The 14,866-nt window shown below is 57.9% G+C and overlaps 3 protein-coding genes across 5 annotated transcripts; 1 reads left to right on the forward strand and 2 right to left on the reverse strand.

Annotated features, from left to right (window-relative positions):
- Positions 1 to 61: 61 nt before the first annotated feature.
- alg13 (ALG13 UDP-N-acetylglucosaminyltransferase subunit) lies at positions 62 to 6,408 on the reverse strand. 2 transcript variants are annotated; one of them, XM_061273248.1, is made up of 24 exons: positions 5,469 to 6,408; positions 4,838 to 4,921; positions 4,694 to 4,744; positions 4,572 to 4,618; positions 4,429 to 4,501; positions 4,277 to 4,358; positions 4,041 to 4,206; positions 3,905 to 3,959; positions 3,649 to 3,766; positions 3,502 to 3,566; positions 3,289 to 3,389; positions 3,127 to 3,212; positions 2,770 to 3,064; positions 2,483 to 2,584; positions 2,260 to 2,416; positions 1,999 to 2,188; positions 1,774 to 1,925; positions 1,630 to 1,701; positions 1,420 to 1,543; positions 1,235 to 1,357; positions 1,120 to 1,160; positions 895 to 1,048; positions 717 to 827; positions 62 to 637 (listed from the first exon to the last, which is right to left on the reverse strand). In XM_061273248.1, the coding sequence occupies exons 1-24, from the start codon at positions 5,586 to 5,588 to the stop codon at positions 327 to 329; spliced, it is 2,880 nt and encodes a 959-aa protein (XP_061129232.1). In that variant the 5' UTR covers positions 5,589 to 6,408; the 3' UTR covers positions 62 to 326. The 2 variants fall into 2 exon arrangements, with proteins under 2 accessions (XP_061129232.1, XP_061129231.1); XM_061273247.1 differs by having other exon boundaries at positions 989 to 1,048; positions 1,630 to 1,925.
- A 410-nt stretch (positions 6,409 to 6,818) lies between these two features.
- gemin6 (gem (nuclear organelle) associated protein 6) lies at positions 6,819 to 8,630 on the forward strand. Of its 2 annotated transcripts, XM_061273290.1 has the most exons (3): positions 6,819 to 6,952; positions 7,193 to 7,329; positions 7,665 to 8,630. In XM_061273290.1, exons 2-3 carry the CDS (start codon positions 7,196 to 7,198, stop codon positions 8,050 to 8,052), a joined length of 522 nt encoding a protein of 173 aa, XP_061129274.1. In that variant the 5' UTR covers positions 6,819 to 6,952; positions 7,193 to 7,195; the 3' UTR covers positions 8,053 to 8,630. The 2 variants fall into 2 exon arrangements, with proteins under 2 accessions (XP_061129274.1, XP_061129273.1); XM_061273289.1 differs by lacking the exon at positions 6,819 to 6,952 and having other exon boundaries at positions 7,038 to 7,329.
- On the reverse strand, positions 8,626 to 14,783 carry LOC133150768 (son of sevenless homolog 1-like). Its single transcript, XM_061273249.1, has 15 exons — positions 14,100 to 14,783; positions 12,881 to 14,003; positions 12,325 to 12,685; positions 12,089 to 12,170; positions 11,901 to 12,017; positions 11,678 to 11,781; positions 11,325 to 11,586; positions 11,124 to 11,243; positions 10,830 to 10,992; positions 10,593 to 10,710; positions 10,304 to 10,476; positions 10,072 to 10,188; positions 9,710 to 9,905; positions 9,490 to 9,596; positions 8,626 to 9,106 (listed from the first exon to the last, which is right to left on the reverse strand). The coding sequence occupies exons 2-15, from the start codon at positions 13,166 to 13,168 to the stop codon at positions 8,768 to 8,770; spliced, it is 2,547 nt and encodes an 848-aa protein (XP_061129233.1). The 5' UTR covers positions 13,169 to 14,003; positions 14,100 to 14,783; the 3' UTR covers positions 8,626 to 8,767.
- Between the last annotated feature and the right edge of the window lie 83 nt (positions 14,784 to 14,866).

Here is a 14,866-nt window from a genome sequence, read left to right on the forward strand (position 1 = left end):
CATCATGTGAGCTGGGGACACATTACGTTAGTCACTTCTAAACAATAACGAACTTAACAAATTGTTTGTTTTTTTATCTCTGCTGGTGACAAACTTTATTGAACCTGGAACCAAGTGAACAAAAATCAAACAGACACCATGTGGCAATAACAAAAACATCCCTTCGACAGTAAAGAGGGACCGGCCACGCCCACCTCTCTCCAGGCGGCCAGCGGAAAGTCAACGGTTTTGTCGTGACGCTTAGCACAACAACCAATTCAAACAAATCAATTTAAGGCACTGCCGTTGGTACCAGAATAACTAGCGAGGCAGGGCTATCACAAGCATCAGGCGCTAGGTGGGATAAAGTGTGTGGGTGGAGATGTAATGTAGCCCACCATGTGGGGTGGGGTGGGGGCGGGGCAGTAGACCCGCGAGGTGTGCCCACCCCAGTGCGCAGGCACACAGGCGTGGTGTGTGTGGTAAGGGTGGTGGGCAGAATGTACCAAAGGGGGCGGGGCGGATGACAGGTAGGTGGCTGGGGGCGGAGCTTCATAAGGCAGGTGCAGGACAGAGGGGAGGCCCATCTGGTCCGGGTACAAAGCGGGGGCCGAAGGCGGCGCATTGAGGGAGGAGCCATCCAACGAATGGGCGGGGCCTAGGAGACAAAACCAGCAGAGTCGGCATTTGTCAACTCAATCATCCAAGCACGCAATACGACCGACCGACCGACCGACCGAGGCCATGCGCGTCCGTCTGACACTCCAGCGTCCCGTTGGCTTCCAGATAAGGGGGCGGAGGCTGCAGCGGTCCGCTGCGCCCCGCCTCGGCGTAGGACGGGTGGGCAGCTGCAGACGGAAAAAGATCAGAAAGTCAGACCTGCTCTGTCTCACACACACACGGAGATGATCTCACGGTGCGGGGGGGCTTCTTGGCCAAGGTAAGGAGGGCAGTGCTGGTAGGTGTGGACCACGTCGGAAGGGTACAAAGCGGGGGAGTAGGGCCCCACCGTCTGCTGGTGCTGCTGCTGCTGTTGTTGCTGCTGCTGCCAGCAGCTCTGATGGTACCACTGAGGACATCAGTCACCACACCATGTGACGCGCACAGGCACACGCTACACGGACACGAGAGATACGCAACCTGCACTCCGAGGTTGTAGTAGTACTGAAGGACGCGACAGTCTGCAAGATGCACCACCACAAAGGCAATGATTAGAATTCCAAACGCAAATCCCAATAATGGCGGATACGCTTACCTCTGGGTAGGTCGCTACCGTTGGGGTCGTAGGAGTAAGAAGGCGGCGGCGCTACCACCGAGCAGAGCCCCTCTCCCAACTCATTCACCAACCAGGGTGCAGTAGCTGGGATCGCCACGGCAACTGCAAACAAAACACGCACGAGCGTCCACGCGGCTATGGCCACGCGCGCTACAGGGACTCACCCGATCGAGGTTGAACGTGCGGTGCCGGCACCGCACGTGCACTGGCCACGCGGGACGAAGATGAGGGCGAAGAGGAAGAGGAGGAAGTCGGCGAGGAAGATATCACCACCATTGGCTTCACCGCCTAACACGCATACGCAAGCAAGCACACCGGCTGAGGTTTGTCTGGCAAGTGTGCGTGCGAGTGCGGCGACGGGCGTGCGCGCGCACCTGCTGCACCGTGTAGCCGTAGCCCTCGTCGGCTCTCGGAGGAGAGTCGACGAGGCCTCCTTCCTCCCGGTCCTGCGGCGCGACCGAGATATCACGGTATCCCTTAATGGAGCGACTCGAGCGGCGGGTCAGAGTGCACGTCACCTGTGCGGCGGGGCTCTCGCCGGCGTCGTCAGCGTAAACGCTCGGCGTCTGGTACCCGCCATCTGTCGCGTCAACTTCCTGCGAGCGAGGCCAAGGCGACGACGCGCCGCGCGACCCGTCCTGACACGCCAACATGAAGTCGTCCCCGAAGTCTGACACAGGCACAGGGATCACGACAGGGCAAAGGGCGAGCGGGCCGCTTTTGGCACGCTTAGCCGCACCCACCGCGGGTCAGCTCAGCCCGGTCGCGTTGGACAGCGTCAGCGTCCTGCTCTTCCTCTGACGAACACGTGAGGGCGCCCCCTGCCGATGGGCTAAGTTGGAGTGGCCCCCCTGAGCCTCTCTGGAGGCGATAGGAGGCGCTTGAGGGAGGGGGAGGAGCCACCACACTCTGCGGTTGCGGCACCGAAGCGCTCTTTCAAATGAAACGCGCAGATGGAATAAGATGGGGGAAAACGAAGAGCGGGCGAGTGACAAAATGGATACCGTAGTGAGCGTGGCAAAAATATCATGGTTGGAGTCATCCACGCGGTAGTATGCCACGGCGCCGTCCATCTCCGTCGACGGCTCGGCCGCGTCGTCTTCGTTGAAGTAGGGACACCCTTTGGCGAGCGCCGCCGCTGCCAGATGACGACGACTGCGACTGAACATAAAATGGAGGCTTTTGACGCCGCCGCCTAGCCATCAAGCCAACGCGTGGCCTTCTTACCGAGACCTGAAAGCGTAGCTGTCGTAATCGTAGTAACGCCTGCTGGGCGGGTAGTAGGTCAGATGAGGACCCACCAGGTGGCGGTTCACCACACGGCTCAAGCTTCTGACCCAAATCCAAACACACAGACACACAGACACACAGACACACAGACACACAGACACACAGACACACAGACACACAGACACACAGACACACAGACACACAGACACACAGACACACAGACACACAGACACACGTAGTTGTTGGTATATTCGGGTGCCACTGAGCATCGCTGTCACGTCCACCTGGCGGCGCCGTATCTAGAAGCTCTGGCGCCGACGAAGGTTTGGCCATGCTGCTGCTGATGGTGGGGGGGGGGGTGCGGGGGAGCGTAGGGGTCGAAGGGCACGGCGCCGGCCGACGGAGGCGGGGGCCGGCCCACGGGCTGGAAGCGCGGCGGGAGCGGCCCGGTGGCAGAACCACCGTAGGAGGAGGTCGGGGGCACCGCCGGGTCCGTCCCCTTGACGAGGACACCCCCTCGAGACTTCCTGAAATATCGATGGCGCTGATGCCTCTGGTGACCTCGCCCCCCATCGCCGTCTACAAAGACAAACGGGAAGGTGGCCGCGGCTGGTGTCTAACGTTAGGGGAGGGAGACGTACCTGGGTCGCCTTTGCGGGGCGGAACCGACGCGTTCCAGGCTGGAACCGGATTGACAGCTTTCACATCAGTCACGGGAACCAAATGTCTGATGGTGGACGGGAGTTCTCATTACAGACTGGGAGCTGCCCACTGTTTGTGTGCGTGCGTGCGTGCGCATCTACTTCTCTCCCAGCTCTTCGATGAAGACGGTGACAGCGGCCGAGTGCGTTCCCACTTCCTGGATAAAGGCGTTAAAGTACTTCCCTTTGGGCTCCAGACGCACCTAAATGGCACACATTTGCAAAAACACAGTGACGCAATCAGGCAAAGGAGAGGGGGCGACGTCTGGTCGCTCTAGCTAGGCCTAAAGGCTTGGCTGGGCTAACGGCGCTCACCTGACATTTGTCCCCCAGGAAGTACTGTCGGCCGGCAAACACCATGTAGTCCATCTTCTGCATTTCTGACGGCAGGGCGGGATGACATGGTCAGGATCGCTGCGGGGCGGGGCGAGGCGGGGCAGGCCCAATTTGCGGCCTACCTACCTTTGCAGCTGTCCTGCCAGACGTCAAACTCCACGTTTCGGTAAACGTCGCCGTCCAGTGACTTCAGCACCTTGTAAGGTAGACACAGCCTGCCGGGCGGCGGAGCGTCGCACGCCGGCTGCGCACACGGGAAAGGGTGAGCGCAGGTCAACCACAAAAGTGCGCACGCTCACACTCAACAACACACTGACTGACTGACACACACACACTCGCAATCAGAGGACAGCGTGGCCTCGCTGTCGTCGGCCAGTCTCACCTTGACATCCTCGCTCAACACTCCGAGCTTCTCCTCACCTGCCTCCGCCTCCTCCCTGCATGGGGAAAGGCAGCCGTCCGTCATGGGCACGTATGCGAGAGCGCGGGAACTCGCTCGATTGCTCGCACGCACGTACCTGTGAGCTCTGTCCTCGGGGGCGTCGTAGCTGACATCGACGTCGCTACAGGCGGACAGACTGTTCCGATAGCGACGACCTCCGAGCTTGAAGGCTTCGGCGGCCTGAGAAAGCTCCGCCTCCTCACAACCAAACACCTTGGTGTAGAGCAGCTCGTACACCAGGGCTACACACGGGCACGTCATCGCACGCGCACGGTTGGTGATGGCGCGGCCGCAGTCGACCTTTGAACTCACCCTGGCTGAGGGCGGCGGAGGCGGGATAACTCCTGGGGTACACGATGTCATAGTGCCCGTTGATGGAGCAGGATAACGTTACCTAGGCCACACGCATGCAGTTACCGCGGTGAGCCGCCTCGACATCAGCGGGCGGGCGGAGCCCAGCTCACCTTGTCCACAAAGTCGTCCTCGGAGATGACGGTGGCGGCTTTGCCGGGATAACGGTAGATCAGGAATCGGCGCCTATACAAAGTCACCTGCGTCAAAGCGCTGCGCTCTGAGCCCGGCCGGCCGGCCGCCGGTCGAGCGTCACCTGTAAAGCTGAGACAGAGCCTTGATCTCCACCTGGCCCACCGTCTCCTGCGACACACAGGCAAACAAACTCGTCCTCAGTTGGGGTTCTGTGCCCGTCCGTCTGTGTTTCGCTGCACGCACCTTAGGATCCTCCAGGCGCTCCAGATACTTGTCAAACGAGCCTTCCACGAACTTGAAAGGAAAACGGGTGACATCACGCGGCCGTGGGTTGCCATCCGATATGACATCATCCCTCGCCTGCGGGCTGGCGTCACTTAAACTTACCGGCTCAAAGACGTAGGCGTTGGCCCGCATGAAATCAGCACATGCCTGACGAATGGTGTGGTGGTAGTTCTGAGAGTAGTACAACTACACACACAGACGAGCGATTAAACAAACAAACACAAACACACATGTAATTTTTTTTTTTTTTTTTTAAAAGGCCATTTGAAATAATGTGCTTTTTCTAAGCGAAAGAACCGAATTGACGACGCCTAGAGAAAGTTCCTGGAAAACAATCATTTGCAGTCCTAACACAAAATAGTCAGAAAAAAAACGAAAGCCGCGCACAGCGCACGACAAACACGTGCAAAAAAAACAAGTCAACAATCATTCGCAGTCCTAACACACAAATTACTGACACAAAAACGAAAGCCTCGAACAACACGTGTAATGAACAAACACAAGTAGAACAAGTCACGCACGACTGCAAAGGCGACCGAAACAGGCTCCTTTGAAAACAAACACGAAACACGCAAGTCAAGTTAAGGCAAGGCAAGAAAAGGCCGACAGGGCAAAGCCGCAATCCGGCCTTTAGCATTAGCTTGCTTCGCTCGAGGATGAGCCGGAGAGCTACGGCGAATGCTTGGCCGGGCCAGGTCGGGCCGGGCCGGGCCGCTTGACTGTTCGCTCTGACCTGCTCGGAGACGGCTCGGAAGAGGCTGGACGCGTCCCTGGCGACCATCTTACGGTAGAGGCCGAGGCTGGCCAGGTAGTCGTCCATGTTGACGAAATACTTTTTGAGGCCTTTTTGCATGCCGCCACTACCACTGCCTGCCGCCGTCGTCGTCGTTGCCGCCCAAATGGCGCCAAAAGCTTGGGGCGCCACTTGATTAGCGCTAACTAGCCGCGGGCCGAAACACCTGCGTCGCGTCGCGTCGCGTCACGTACCGCCCGAGACGAGACGCCCGAGACGGGACGCCCTCGCCCGCCCGAGCAAAACTGCGACAATCCAATCAAAACAATTGAAAGACGTCAAAGCCGTCGCTTCTTTTTTCCATTTTGACCGGGCAGCAAAAAAAGCATTTTTTAAAGTCCCAATTCACGATTAACTTTGATTTTACTCCACATGGCGGAGCCCATTCATGCCAGGGGGAAATAAAAATCTCGATTTTTTTTAAAAAAAAAATTTTTGCTAGCGATGTTACGTTTGGAGCCCATTTCCACCAAAAATAAAGAAATTATATTGTTATTTACTGGACAGAAAGCCAATTTACACCTCTATTTTACCCACGCCGCTAAAATGAATAGACAGTACATTTTACAGGCAGAAACGCAAACTAGAGTACAAATGACACACAAGTCGAGACTTTTTACCTAGACGATGTAGGGGTACACATTTTCAATCTCATTGCATCCAGTCTTAAATCAATAAACAAACCGTCGAACATTCTACGCACATATTTCCAAAGAACGCACATCGGAACAACATTCCATTCGCAAAGCTGTATTGAAGAGCGATCCCATTTTCTTGTTGGGTACGGACATGAACTTATATATGCATATATAGATAGATAGATATATGCTGCATTCGACGAAGGTCGGAAGTCACACCACCAGAGCACTCGAACGCCCTTGAACGGACCTGGGAGCAGCCGAGTTCACCGACGGACGTCTCTCGACAATGGCGACCGCGTGGAGGCGCTGTCCGCGATTAGCAAAATAAAAGTAATTTTAAACATATATTTATCTTGATTTATTCATCGTTATGTATTTATGTCATTTAGCTCTTCAAAATAACTAGCGTGATTTGTACTGACTGCATGGCGATGTGCCGCTATCCACCAGCATGAAGTTTATTCGGTGAAATGAAAGAAATGCGTTGAAAATGTCGATATAAATTGAGGAAATTGTGAAGAAGGTTTGCTGGAGGTCAAAATGCCTTGTGATGAACGAGAACAACGAACATTCTATCAGAATCAGCCATTTGCATGCACGGTGGAATTTTCACCGCAGACCAAAAAAAAAAAGGATGCGGAAAAATTCAGGCAGGTTTGCGATTGGCAACGTAAGAGGAGCGCTGGTGGCTTCACTTCTTCCGACGGCGGTCAAGCACGAGCCACTGAGAAGGGGAACTATTGAAGCCGGCCGGAAGCATTAGAAGCACGTACACCAGCCCAAGTATGTATACATGGTGATCATTTGGTTCGTGTGGTGTAAATTTTGATCGATATTGATTGATCTTGATCGAAGCGACGCCTATTTAGTTTACTTCACGAACATCTACGTGCGTTGGTGTAGTAGGTCCGGTTTTTAGGAGCGGAACTTGAGTTAGCGCGGAACTTGTTTGAACCCGGAAGCGTCAACCGGCGACTTGCTTTGCTTTGAGTTGCTTTGCTTGATTGATTTCGGACGTTGTAGGACATGCAGCGCGACTGGCTCCACTTGGGTCCGCTGCAGTGGACCACGTACGTCAACAAAGAGCTCCAAGTGACGGCGGGGATGGAGGCGAAAGAGTTTGCCGGATGGCTGCTTACCATCGACCCGGTGTCCGCCAGGCACGTCAACAACCCACGCCAAAAGGGCACCCAGACCGACGCGTTAGCTCCGATTACTTCAAATCGTCGTTGATTTAAGGCAAGGCAAGGCAAGGCAAGGCAAGGCAAGGCACTGATCATGGTTTTCAAATTGTTCAGGAAGCACACGCATATGCAACACTTTAAACAAGTATCCGTTTCCAAATCGGTCGTCAGGTCAGGTTAGGTCAGGTCAGGTCAGGTGAGGGCTTGGCAAATTGGCCAAATCAATTCTTTTCCGTTGTATTATAGCAAGTAGAATTGTCATGCGTTGAGCTTTCGGGTAAGCCTGTGACCCCTGTGCCCACCCACCGCAGTTTGGTCCTGGTCAGCTTGGGCGAGGAAGGCAAGTCCGGCAGCATCCGGGTGGTGATGGGTCACGCGGTGCGGCGTGTGGAAGTGCTACGAGAGGCCGACGCTACCGCGACTCAGCGCCTGCGCCAGCTGTTTGCCTCGCCAACGTGCGGCGGACCGGACCCGCAGCGCCGCGCAGCGGTACGTCGATGGCTGGAGCGCAACCGCATCCCTGTGGAGGAGTGCGCTGACCGGCTCAGGGTGGCCAGCGCGCTCACCCTGGCGCCGCCGTATGGGCCCGACGACTGCAGCGGCGCCAACCCCGTGGTGCTGGAGCGAGTGCGCAAGCTGCTGGAACGACAACCACGCCAGGAAGTGGACCAGGAGCTTGTGCCAATGGAGTTGCCTTAGATCGTTTTTGGGGAAAGCCTCTGACCGACCGACCTACCTCCCTCCCTCCCTCCCTCCCTCCCTCCCTCCCTCCTTCCTTCTGTTATTGACTGATAAACTTTCTTGTTTGCTGTTGACAATTGATTGTTTTGAAAGGATTGATTTGGAGTCCCCGTCCGATACGTCGGCAGCGTGCATCCGAAATGGCTGGCCTATTGTCAACAGTTGGAGATGTGCAATAATCAATTGGAAAAACCGTCCACAACTATTTGGATGGTTCCTTAGAGACCTCATTTTACATGAATCGTGCAAAGTTGTGCCTATCCAGTTGATTAGTGAATTGAAAAAGTAATCATAGTTTAAAAAAAAAAAAAAAAATGCGGAGCAGTTCACGTCAAGCTAAAGTGTGTCTTTCTGGACGCATTTATTTTGAATCAGCTGACGGGGCCAATTTGCGGGGGCTTGCTTTTTGCCTAGGCCCAAGACGTGTCAAATTTCAAACAATTTATCTAGAGGCGCTGATGGGAATTTGTGGAACTTTGTATCGTGGACTTGAATGTGCCATTCTTTTTTTGTTCCTCAATAAAGTGCTGATTGTGGCATCGACTCAACTTTTATTCCCTTGAGACAAACAAGTGTCTTAATGCAAATGTACTACCTCTTTGGCTCTGGTACCTGAAGGCATGGCACTGGGCTGGGTCGGTCCACTATGAGCAGTGTCGCATTTGCCGGAGGGTCACGGCGCAGGGGGGAGGTCGGGCAGGGGGGCGTGGCTCAGAGAGTCCCTCTTGTAGCTTTTGGGGGACGCGCCGTCAAGCAGGAAAGGCGGTCCCGGCGAGGCGGGCGGCATCCTCCTGGACACGGGTGAGGTGGCGGATGGGCCCGGGCAGGCCGCCACGGGAAAGAAAGCCCGGGCCGCCGGCAGCTCGCGGCGGGAGCGTCCGCGGGGAGGCGGCAGCAAGCACAGGGGCGAGCCGAGCGGTGGGCTGTCGGGAGGGGACGACAGAGACGAGCGGCGCGGGGGGAGGAGTTCGCAGGCGGCCCAGAGAGGCGGCCCGTCCGGCTCGGACCGCATCTGAGCACAATGGAGAGGGTTGTCATGACAACGTCATAATGCCATCCCCGCCCCGAACCAAGCACCTTGGCGTCGTCCTAACAATCTCCACGAGTAAAGCTAATCATATCAATACCAATCCCCGTCCGTCCGTCCCGGTTTCAATCCAATTGTAGCCATCAGCAAACAAAAGCGTGAAGCTTTTTCAAATCAGCAGCAGCGGCAGCAGCAGCATCATCACAATGGCCATTAAATCTCTCAATAAACAATCTTTGGCATGATCATCAAAACAAACACGGTCACCACAACTAGCGTCAAAGCGATCGGCGCCACGGCAACGCTCGCTCGGCACTAGACGCCCATCAAACAAGCAGCACGGGCATAACAATAGCAAGAAGGACAACCTTGGACGGGGACGACTGGGCCGGCGCCGACTCGGGTCTTCGGCGGGGCAGCACGGGCGGCGGCAACTGGGCCGCCTGGTCGGGGAGGCCGCCAAAGGAGGACGACCCTGACGGCCAAAGGGCACGCCGCAACGTCAGCAGCGACACCAAGGACCAGAGCGCCCGCAAAAAATTCCACAAGGTCAATGAGGAACGGGCAGCCTTATGTCGTGCCACTTACCGGAGTAGGCGGGGCTGCTGGGCACCCGCGGTGAGTCAAAGACGCTGCCGGCCGGGGGCGGAGTCAGCGGCGTGCGGGGAGAGTCAGGAGCGCCGGCGGGGCCGTAGCTGATCTTGCGCGGCTGGCACGCGGGGCCGCGCTGCGCCGACGTGGGACGGATACCCGGGGACTTCAGGGGACACGTGTACCTCTTGGCCTAAAGGTGGCGGGGCGGGCGGCATACGCGCACGTCACCAATGCAAAGGCACGGCCACCAAGCCAGGCTGAACCATCGCTATCGTGTTGAGACGCTTTTTGCTTTTGTTGTTGTGTTGGCTTCAATGTCGGAATCTCGGAGTCCCGTCCTCGGTGCGTGTACTCACATAGCGCGGCGCCGTGCGGGCGTTGCGCGGCTCGATGAGCAGGGACTTGCTGAACAGCCGATCGCCAAAGTCGTTCTCGCACAGCTCCTCCAGCGGGTTGAGCTTTTCAAAGAACTTCTGCCACACACAACACACGCGTTGATCAGACAGACGGCGGCGGCGGCAGCAAAGGGCGTGCGTGCGTGCGTGCGTGCGTGCGTGCGCGGCGGCAGCAAACGACGGCGAGGCCCACCCTGATGTCGCTCTCCAACCGCAGGCAGTACGGCTGGTTCTGGTACTGCTGGATCTCAGCCGTGATCTCCGCCACTTTCCTCCGCTTGCTAAAGTTGATCAAATCCTTCCCGTGGTGAAGCAGGAAGTCCGGATTGCCCTCCTCGGTCTTCAAGATGTTGCTCAGGTAGATGCCTGCCGCACGTGTTGACATACTTTAACGGAAGCACAGCTCATGGCGCTCGCTCACTCCCCTCCCTCCCTCCCTCCCTCCCTCCCTCCCTCCCTCCCTCCCTCCCTCCGGGCCGTACCAAAGAAGGGCACACAGGGGGGGTTGATGGAGCGTAGTTTGGCCAAATACTTCTTGTAGTGGTCTTCGCTCAGCTTGTGAGCTTCTTCCAGAATCTTCCTCTGACGGCTGGGAATTTGCTGAAGCAAAAAAAGCAAACAGACAAGGCTCTTGGAAGACAAAGGCAAGAAAGCTCCGAAAGAGGCCCAGCCTTTCCATTTGGCCACCAGGCTACACGCTAGTAGGCAAGCGCCAGCACCTCAAAGGTGTGCTCCAGCCTGTACACGGGCGAGGAGTCCATGGCGCTGACCACCGCCAGGACTCCGTTGAAGTTGTTGAGCTCCTGGAAGACTTGCAGGATCTCGATGATGCGCGACACCACCGCCACTCGCTCCTCCAGGTTATCCGTCTCCACGATGCACCTGCGGCGGATGGGAGATGGGCAAATGGGCGCTAGGCTGGGTGGCATCGGCAGGCCCGGGCCGGGCCAGGCCAGGCCACACCCGGGCCTGGCCAGGCCAAACCCGGGCCAGGCCCGGGCCAGGCGGCTCACTTTTCAAACCAGAGGGTCAAGTTGGTGGTGTGGCGGATCAGCCGCAGCAGGTTGGGAGAGAGGCTCTCTTTGTCCTCTTTGGTCCACACGCTGCCCACCAGCTCGGAGGGTCGCACCGCCCTGCGCCACCGACGGGGGCACGTCAAGGGAGTCGACGCCTCTCGACCCACCCAACACCCCCCCACCCGGGCCCATTCTCACCTGTACAAGTCGGACTCCAGCAGGGTGAGCTGGCGGGCGATCTCGATGGGGTGAAGCGTCATGAGGTCAAAGTGCTCGGGGCGGCCCGGCTCGCAGACGTGCCACTCGGTGGCCGGCTGAGGGTCCCGGTGGTGGTGGAAGGCCACGCCGCTGCGGCCCGGCCCGCCGTGGCCCGGCCCGCCGTGGCCCGGCCTGACGGCCGCCTCTTTCTTCCTCTGGATAATCTTTGTGATGGACTCCACCCACTTCCTCATGGCCTTGCCTGCAATGCAAAGGCGAGGGAGAGCTGACAAAGGTGAGGGCTGACTGGCTTCTGGGCCAACAGCGCCGCTGGCGCGGATGTGACCTGGCACCTCGGACCGACGCCGCAAAGTCCTCCAGCCGTCCCAGCAGATGAGCGTCCCTCTCAAAGTCGTAAAAGTGGTGCTCCAGCCAGTGACGGCACACGTTTAGGACTCTGGCCGAGCACACAGAGGCGGCCGCGGCGGCGCCGGCAGCGGCAGCAGCAGCAGCAGCGGGCGTGTCAAAGGAGCAGGCCGCCCACCCAAACACCCCATCGATTGCGGGCTGGCCTACCGGAGCTGGACGGGCTGCACAAATTCTTTGCGGAAGCGTTTGAGCTCAGCGCCGACGGGCCGCTCGCCTCCGTCCGGCCGATCCGCCTCGTCGGGTCTCGGCTCAGGAATCTCGAACCTGAACACGTCCGTTGCGTCATCCGTGGCGGCACGTGCGTGCGTGCGCGTGTGTGCGTGCGTGCGTGCTACCTCTCGATGAGCAGGTCCAGTAGCTCCCGTGGCTTGCAGAAAGATCTGTAGGTCGTCAGAAACGTTCGGACAAAATTGGGATCTGCGGAAGCAAGCAGGCCAGAGGTAGAAGGATGACGAGGACCCGGCCCCAATTGGCTAGTGCTCGTCACAATTCCGGCCCGGTCGGTCCGCTCCTTTCAGTCACAGTTTGGCACGGCCAAAAGACAGCAAATCTGCTTTTCGGGTCCACTCACCGGCATAGGTGTGGAAGGTGAGCCTCTCGACGAGCTTGAGGAGGGTGCCGGCTTTGACGGCGGGAACGCCCGACTTGGATCGCCCGGCGTCCTCGAACAGCACGTTCTCCTCCGAGTCGGGCTGGGCGAAGCGGTAGAGGTGGGGCGCGGGCAGGCGCAGCCGCTGCTGCTCCTCCTGCATGGCGGCGCCCAGCATGCCGTCCAGCGTGACACCGTACTGCAGCGCCGCCAGCGCCGCCATCCAGCCGTTCTTCTCCTGGGCCGACCTGGCCGCAAAGACGGCGCCGTCGCCGTCCTTGGGGACGATCTCAAAGGCGTGCCGGTACTCGCCCTCCTTGTCGTCCTTGTCGTTGATCCGGACCTTGCAAAAAGCCCGCCCGCCCACCCACCGGCGCTTTCAAACAGGGCCGCTTTGGCTGGGAACCAATCGGGAAGTTGTTGGAACCCGGAAGTTGACGGAGATTGAGCGAGCGGATAACCGACCGCTGCGTTGCTTTTTCCCCGTCCAAACGGGTTCCAATCACTTCCCGGTTGCTAACGCGGAGGTTTCGGTCACCTTGCGGACAAAGAACTTTTCCTCCAGGCGGTACTCGGCGGAAGAGCCGGGGCCGTGGTTGGACTTGCAGCAGACGATGAGGCCGTCAAAGAGGAAGACGTGGCGCCGGTTCTTGGCGCCCACTCGGTTCAGCGTTCCCTCCATGACCAAGCGGCGGCAGCACTGGCCGATGTCTTTGCCCTCCCAGCCGTCGATGTTCTTCTGGATCTCGTTCATCTTCTCCACGGCCGAGCGTTCGCCCTTCATCCGCGGGGCGTGCGGGCGGCTCGCCGACGCGCTGCCACGCATCCGCCACGCGTCCGCCAGAAAATTTGGACCTTTCTACTTTTTTCTCAAAGCCGTCATTCCGACGCCAAATCCTGGACCTGATTCGAGCGCTCCAAGCGAATCCCGCTCAAACATCCCGTTCCCAGGCCCGCTCGTGTTTCTCGTCTCGACGGATTATCCCACTTTTGATCGGCCGTCAGCGCGGGGTCAGAGGGCCATGTCAGCTCGGACGGCCGACGCGGCAAGCGAGAGCGGGCCCAACCCGCCTGCCCCGTCCGTGTGCTGAGCCTGGGCTAATCACTTTAGCGCATAAACCCCAGAGGTATGAAGGCGACGCGGCGCGTCACGGGACCTCGGCCCGCTCACGTCTCGGTAAGCCGCCCAGTCTCCCTTCACCTTTTGACGGCCGCCTCTGCTCTCCTGGAAGCCCGTTTGCTTCTTGTCTGCATTGTTTCCTCTCTGGCTGCTCAGAACAATGAGCAGAACCGCCCTGCCCGACCGACCACCCGCGTCACTTCCTGACCCCCGCCACCGCTCTCATACGGACCTGAGAGTGCGCTTGGCCAGGCCGCCAGTGCAGATCCTCTCCACGCTGCTCTTAAGGTTGAGCAGAGCCGTAATGGCCCGCTTCAGGCACTCCTTGTCCTCCTGGTCCTGGCCGTGATAGCCTGCTTCAGGCACTGCTGCCGGCCGGCCCGCTCTGGCTCTGGCTCTGGCTCTTCTCCTCCAGTTGCTGCAAGGCACTTTGCCCGCACGCTGAGTGCTGCAATGACGCCATCTCGTGGAGCTCCAGCCGTACTTGCAACTTGGTTTGAATTCGGTTCGGCTCCATCAAATGGATGCCCCCGCCCTCCCCCTTGAAATGAGCAAAAAGACATTGAGCACAACATTTCTTGGGAACACGTTCTTAATATGGGAAAAATAGCACATTTTTAAATAGCCATTCTGGCACCTAGAGGATGTCAAAGACGTGCAGGCACAAGTCGACGTGCAGAGCAGGCACAAGTCGCTTGTGGACGGCCGACGTCAGTGACGGCGGTGCGGGCCCGACCTCGGCGACTGCCCACATTTCCCGGCGGCTCGGAGCGGCCGCCCCACGATTGGCCGGCACCGCGAACGGTTCGGAATGAGCGGCGAGGCGGCGGCCACTTTTCGGCCGGAGAAGGGGCTCCACGAGCCAAGCCAAGCGAAGCCTTCGCTCGTCCGGTTGTGGTCTGCAAATCTTGTCGCTTGCTCGCTTGGTTGTTTGCTACTACCGTGCGTGTGCATGTGCACGTGCGTGTGCGTGTTATCCGGGTTGCACGTTAGTGGTCGACAGCGGAGCGGCTACGTTAGCGCGTTGACGTCATGACGCACAGAGGCGGCGCCCGAGAAGTTTTCTTTTTTGGGGTTCAATTTGCCTGATTTGTTTTTTAAGTACAGATAAGCAAATGGACATTGCTAATGGGCGGTCCTTCCATAAGCGACGGGGAATGAAGAAAGAATTGCCTTACCACGGCAAAAAAGAACTTCATTGTTTCGGGGGAACTTCTGACTCACCTAACGACTATTTTTGTGCTCAGGCCAAATATTTTCTGCTTCCATCAAACTGCTTGGTTCATTCCAAAGATGTCATTCGTGGTATATCCTGCGACCAAAGCAACGTATAGCATGATCCAAAGCAAGCTTTGTGCTCATTAAGGCAGATTTGTGTTATTTGGGCCATGAAAAGGCAAAGTA

Source organism: Syngnathus typhle, linkage group LG3 (assembly GCF_033458585.1).
Source record: "Syngnathus typhle isolate RoL2023-S1 ecotype Sweden linkage group LG3, RoL_Styp_1.0, whole genome shotgun sequence".
Lineage (NCBI taxonomy): Eukaryota > Metazoa > Chordata > Actinopteri > Syngnathiformes > Syngnathidae > Syngnathus > Syngnathus typhle.

Bases quoted from the DNA above. Each gene is read 5' to 3' on its own strand.
- alg13 (XM_061273247.1), bottom strand. From the start codon at position 5,588: ATGCAAAAAGGCCTCAAAAAGTATTTCGTCAACATGGACGACTACCTG. The intron at 1,544-1,629 runs GTGCGCGCGCAC...TATGCGTGTTAG, and splicing joins ACGGCTACACGGTGCAGCAG to GCGGTGAAGCCAATGGTGGT. The intron at 828-988 runs GTGGGGCCCTAC...TTCCGTCTGCAG, and splicing joins AGCAGCAGCACCAGCAGACG to CTGCCCACCCGTCCTACGCC.
- gemin6 (XM_061273290.1), top strand. From the start codon at position 7,196: ATGCAGCGCGACTGGCTCCACTTGGGTCCGCTGCAGTGGACCACGTAC. The intron at 7,330-7,664 runs GCACGTCAACAA...CACCCACCGCAG, and splicing joins ATCGACCCGGTGTCCGCCAG to TTTGGTCCTGGTCAGCTTGG.
- LOC133150768 (XM_061273249.1), bottom strand. From the start codon at position 13,168: ATGCGTGGCAGCGCGTCGGCGAGCCGCCCGCACGCCCCGCGGATGAAG. The intron at 12,171-12,324 runs GTGAGTGGACCC...TTGCTTCCGCAG, and splicing joins CACCTTCCACACCTATGCCG to ATCCCAATTTTGTCCGAACG. The intron at 12,018-12,088 runs GTAGCACGCACG...GGACGTGTTCAG, and splicing joins CTGGACCTGCTCATCGAGAG to GTTCGAGATTCCTGAGCCGA.